Genomic DNA, 5711 nt, shown 5'->3' with positions numbered 1-5711 from the left:
CACCTCGCGATACTTAGCGGAAGCCAGAGCTCGTTTGTCAGGCCAGAGTTTCCGGTTGCGCCATCAGCGATTGGCTAGGACGGGAGGGTGGGGCTTCGAGGCGCCTTCCTCAATTCCGTTTCCTTTTCTGTTGATGTAATGGTTTTGTTTCGGTGTCTGAACTAAGCGGCCAATACCTTATGCTTGTGGAGCGCATTGTTTTTCTTCACAAATGCGAGTGAAAATAAGTCCTGGAGGAGTGCGCCACTATATCCTTGCCATTTCCCCCCATAGCATCGTATCATGTCGGACCTAGGGTTCCAGTAACATCAGTCCACTCGGCACCGGAAGAGAGTAGGGTAAGAGGCTTCAGTCTAAGTGAATCTAGCGCCCCGAAGTGCGTTCCCGACTGGCTCCAATTCTTGTAATACTGTCTCTATTTTCTAGTCATTGGTAGGACCCTATTTAATGTACCATTGCCTACACATAAAACGTGAGGTGCAGCATCCGAAAGATCTCTAATATGAGGTATTGATTTTCTATGTCAAGTGCACAAGTATGAAAAGTGTTCCCCGACTTGTTCCCGGTTGTGAAGTTACCCCAAAATAAGAGAATCCACATTTACGAATCAAATAGAGATTACAGAAGACGTAGGCCAAAATAAAAAAGGGTTCTTTTCTGCTTTAAATACCTTGGTGATTCTACCTAAGGAGTGGGCCATCTCCAAAATTCAATTCATTCCTAATATTCAAGGATGGCCCTATTTAAATAACAATCATATGAAGACTTAGTTAAACTCATAGTCTGTACCCTTTTGGTACTCAAAATTCTGGAGGTTGAGTTTTTCCTAGAGAGATTGGAGCTGTGTATTTTTCCGAGCTCGTCCTTTTTACAATTATGGAGTTCGATTCATTGTGCCCTAACCCTCCCTGGAGATTTTTCCCATTTACAATGAGCCAGTCCTGCATCCGAATCATAACACATAGGAACACCATTCTTCTGGACATCTTAAAAAACAAGGAGAAGCAACCTGAGAAGTTATATATTCACTGCCCAGATGTGAGGAAAGAAACACAATAGTGGGGGAAAAAATTAAACCTTGTTTATTTTTTAAACCAAACCACTAGGAAAATACATCACAGTCTCGCAACAGCAAACAGACAGGCTATACTATCACTTCAAGTAATAAGCTGGTAGACAAGATACTTGTCAAAATGATAAGGTGTCAGTGCTGAGGCAGGGACATGGCATGTTGCAGAGGCCCCAGGCTCAATGTGGTATTTGGTAATGGGAGCTGCCCCTCCTTTGCAGTAAGGGAATCACAGCTTACCCAAGCCCCTGAGTTGCTTACTTTTTCTCCCTTACTGTTACCAGAGGATTGTCTCAAGACAATTTATTATTTTAGGGGGCTAAGCAGGGTTTAGGCTTTTACTTCATTCTGTTCCATGAAAAACCAGGTCTTTCCAAATCCAGTAATTACAACTCTTAAGCAGCCAACAGTTCCTCTTTCACTATTCATTCCCAGATATGAGTATATATCCCTATTAAAACTCCCTTTCCCTTCAAAGGAACAGCATCACTGCAAAACTATCCTTTTGCTTTCTGTAGACAGCTTCAGGGGTCATCATGACAGTCAGAGAGAAGCTCTGCTTCCTACACCTGGTGTCACACCACTTCTCATGTTTTTGCATGGACTCCAGGCTAAAAGATGTAATGTGTGAGAATTTCAAGAAAAAAAAAACAACTACATCTTGATGGCCAGATAAGGTTATCCACAAGGAGCCTTTTGAAGTACCCTTTTCTCACAACTCCACATCTTAACCAATTTCAGGCCTTTACTGTATATAAAACAAAATCAAGTAAATCAAAGACCCAGAAACCTTTTTTTCCCTGTCTAAATTAGTGACCTCAAGGATTTTGTTTTATAACTTATGGAATATGCTGTGATGATACTTCTGGTAAACAGGAGGCTGGCAACAAAAAAATACCCCTCCTCAAACAGACAAGTTAGAGGAAACTGCCAGCCTGTTAGTACCTGTGTACTAGGAAGAATCTGGTATGTTGGAGGGCTCTGGCTTGGTACGGCAAGGAGCATCCTAATGCCAGGACAAGCACTTGCCACATGAAACTTAGGCTTTAAAAAACACTCCTGTGCTATCTCTGATACAAATGTTAGCACCAGTTTTTTTCCATTTCACTTTATATGGATTGAAGTATATAAAGGAACCAGTGTTCAGAGGCGGGTGACATATTCCTTAACCTTGCTGCCATCCTTAATTACTTCATTCACAAACTTCACTTAAAAGACCAAAATTCCCAGTCCTCTTGTGTAAGGATTCCTGCCCTCATCCCCAATGGCATTGGCAAAGACTCTCATTTCCCCATGGATGACAGAGACTCCTTCATCTTCTTGGTCATGGATGGGATGAGGTGCATGTGGTCATCCACACACTTGGTCACACAGCTCTCCAGCTGCCGCTTCACCTGAAGCTCCTTACTCCCTGCATCCATCGAGTCTTTGGCTTTGTCATTGCAATGCATGGTGCACCGGGCCAGGCGATCCTGCAGCAAGAAGGAAGAGGATGGAGAAGGCTGAAAAGCTGGTGTCCACTTACTGAGTGCTCACCACATGCCAGGCCCCATGCTACAAGCTCGACATACATTATTTTGATCAATTGAAAGGATGCTATAGTGCAACTAACCAAAACTACCCTGAGTAAAAACAGAGGGTAGGAACAAGAAGACCTAGACAAAGCAGCATTAGAAAGCAGGTGAATGATGGAAAAAATTCTACAGCACTCTTCCCAGAAGTGAGAGATTACTATGGCTTATGGGTCCTCAACTACAGAAACACCTACAAACATGACTCTTTAACATCTGTCCTTGCTACAGAAAAACACTCAATTCTATTCAACAAATATTTATTGGTTACCTACTACGCACTAGGTACTCTTCTAATGTTGGGGAATATAGCAATGAGTAAAATAGAAAAAAAATCCTGCCCTCCTAGAACTTGCATTCCAAAATAAACTTACAAACAAATTGGAGATGTTGAGGAAGCAACTGGATGCATAAATCTGGAGATGAGGAGTGAAGTTTGTCTGGTCTAGAGATATGAATGTAGGAGTTGTCAGCATACAGATGATATTTAGAGTTCAGAGACTAGAGGAGACTGGAGAAGTAGATAGAAAAGGGCAAAGGTCTAAGGACAGCCCTGGGCACTCCAATGCTAAGAGTGTGTAGAGAGCAGGAGCCAGCAAAGGAGGCCAAGAAAAAGTAGTCAGGCAGGGAGGAGGCAAACCAGGAGAGTGTCAAAGACTTTATGTAGAAAATTAGCTGTCAAAATGAACATGAAGATACCCTGTGGCCTTAGTAAGTTATTCCTTTAAAATGGGAGTAATTTTAAAGAATTTTGTACAGCAGAATGTAAAAATGTATCACACAAGATATATATATATATTTTTCCATGTGAACCTTAGGATATGAAAGACTTGTCCAGAGGGAGTCCTGCTTCCCCCAAGTTCCAGAAAAATATACTGAGAGGAAGGAAGTAAAATGGATACCCTTTGCTCCAGAGAGGGAAAAACAGAACCTATTTTAGTAACCTCAGAGGGGCCTGTGAGCCAGGCATCCGTGTCAGCAAAGTGATACTTCATATAAATGACTGCTCTCTAGTGACATAAGAGCTGCCCTCTGGGTGCAGCAAGCAGGAGCAGTCCTGGGTCAACATGTAAGTTCACAAAATGGTGGTTGGGTCAGTATGGGCTTGCTCTCATCTGCACCTTTTCAGACCGTGAAGTTTCCTGAAGAATCTGCTGTTGTTTTAAAATGAGCTAATATATTTTGTAAAGCTTTATACTATATGGTATAAAGACTGGGTTTGTTGTTTTTGACAAAAAAAAAAAAAGGCATAAGGCTTGTTTGGTCATGAATACAATTCCCCTTCATATCCTTGTTTTTAATGGGAAAATATGATTCAACTTACAGCACTCAACCTCCATGACTCTTTCCACAATTTCAAACCCTATGAGGACTTTGGTCAAGCCATTATGTCTGCCACAAACATTAAAAGAACCAAGATACTAAAGGCAAAAGCTCTGAACAAATGCTTGTCATCTTCTGCAGTCTTCCATTTGCAATACTCCTCACCTGGAATTTCTCCAACTCGCTGGTCACCAGGGCCTGGGCCTGAGCCAGAGGCGCATGGCAGCGCTCAATGCACTGATGCACCTGCTGCATGGATGCCTGGCTGTCCTCACAACAGCTGGCGCTGCACCGGAACATGATGCCCTGGGGAGGGAGGACAGAGTGGGGTTAGGCAGGAAAGCCTCTGGGGGAAACAGATGACCATAGGAAAGCAACAGGGGTCAGGAGGCCATGTGACATTTGCAACTCCCTCTCTACATTTTGTATATTCACCTTCCCTTAGTAGGAAGATATCAGGACCTTCAAACCACAAACGAAGAAACTATCCCGAGTGCCCAGCAGAGCATTTCACCTGCCGGCTGCTCAGTGGTACTTGTTACCACTTGCGCTGGGTGGTCTGGGAAGGTGGGGGTGGGTCAGAAGAAGCCACGCGCCTAAACCACAGGGTTCGGAGGTCAGCAATCTAGTAATCTACATACCACCAGGAAGCAACCGACTCATTGATCGGATCCTTCTCAATGACTCAAGGGGCGCCGGGCACTACAAGGGAAACCCACAATCCAGATAAGGAGGTAGGACAAATACCCACAAAACGTTTAGGGGGTTAAAGTAGAAAAGCATATACCAACGCTATGAGGTGGGGAGTTTGATGCAACAGAAAGGGCCTTGACCTGGCCCTCAGGGAGGCCGGGCACTTTCGCTTTTCTGGTCTCTCACCTTGGCGGTGCCCTTTCTGGGCCTCGGGCTGCTCACCTGCAGAAGGGGTGGCACGGAAGAGGCGGTTGTGGGAGGAAAAACGCCTCATACCACAGGCTTCCTAACTCCGGCCCGTGGAGGCCCCCTACCCAGAGATGAACTACATGGAAAATGGCTGTGCGCGTGGCGAAGGCGCACGGATTTCATCCCATCAGCCCGCGCTCCAGAAGTTCTCTCTTAGGTGGAGGTGTGTTTCCCAGGGTGCCGCGGCGATCCTAGGGACACCCTGACCCAGGTCTGCCCAGGTCTGCCGGGAAGGGGGCGGCGGCGCGTCCATCGCGCAGCGATTGCGAGAAGGGACCCGGAACCCGGGACCACTGGGGAAGGGCTTTCCCGTCCTAGCCCTCACGCGCGCCCGCCCGCTACCTGCATCTTCCGGATGTTCTCTCTCTCCAGACTCTTCACCATGGAGTCCACCGCCTCCTGCACGCGGAGCTGCTGCAGCTCCGCCATGGCGACCCTGCGCAGCGCCCCGCCGTGCCGGCGTCCACATGGACTCAGGCGCACGGGTCCGCCTCCTCGCCGCCGCTCGCCGGGGCTCCTGGGCCGCGCCGCCCGCCCTGCTGCGGCCCACGCCGCCGCCTGGCGTTCGAGAGGAGCAACTGCACGCCCGGCGGCCGCGCTCCCGCCTACCTCGCTCCCTGGTCCCAGCCGCTCCCAGCCCGCGGGAGCTGCCCCGGGCGCTGCTTAACCTCTGCTCCATAGGGCAATGGCCTGTCGCGAGCACTGCTTTCCTTCCTTTCTGTAGTCTTCTTTCTTAAGAAGAATATTTGATATAATTTACATACAGAGAAACGCCCATATCTTAGGTGTACGGGTTGATGAGTTGT

At 46.9% G+C, this 5711-nt stretch overlaps 1 protein-coding gene across 2 annotated transcripts; it reads right to left on the bottom strand.

The window, feature by feature from the left end:
* Window positions 1-1065: 1065 nt before the first annotated feature.
* On the bottom strand, window positions 1066-5414 carry FAM136A (family with sequence similarity 136 member A). Of its 2 annotated transcripts, none has more exons than XM_037806945.1 (3): window positions 5248-5414; window positions 4129-4269; window positions 1066-2541 (listed from the first exon to the last, which is right to left on the bottom strand). In XM_037806945.1, exons 1-3 carry the CDS (start codon window positions 5332-5334, stop codon window positions 2353-2355), a joined length of 417 nt encoding a protein of 138 aa, XP_037662873.1. In that variant the 5' UTR covers window positions 5335-5414; the 3' UTR covers window positions 1066-2352. The 2 variants fall into 2 exon arrangements, with proteins under 2 accessions (XP_037662873.1, XP_037662874.1); XM_037806946.1 differs by lacking the exon at window positions 5248-5414 and adding an exon at window positions 4843-5148.
* Between the last annotated feature and the right edge of the window lie 297 nt (window positions 5415-5711).

This window comes from Choloepus didactylus, chromosome 17, assembly GCF_015220235.1.
Source record: "Choloepus didactylus isolate mChoDid1 chromosome 17, mChoDid1.pri, whole genome shotgun sequence".
Taxonomy (NCBI): domain Eukaryota; kingdom Metazoa; phylum Chordata; class Mammalia; order Pilosa; family Megalonychidae; genus Choloepus; species Choloepus didactylus.
This window is presented reverse-complemented; position numbering and strand designations above follow the sequence as displayed.

Bases quoted from the DNA above. Each gene is read 5' to 3' on its own strand.
- FAM136A (XM_037806945.1), bottom strand. From the start codon at position 5,334: ATGGCGGAGCTGCAGCAGCTCCGCGTGCAGGAGGCGGTGGACTCCATG. The intron at 4,270-5,247 runs GTAGCGGGCGGG...CTCCCTCCCCAG, and splicing joins AGAACATCCGGAAGATGCAG to GGCATCATGTTCCGGTGCAG. The intron at 2,542-4,128 runs GTGAGGAGTATT...TTCTTGCTGCAG, and splicing joins GCGAGTTGGAGAAATTCCAG to GATCGCCTGGCCCGGTGCAC.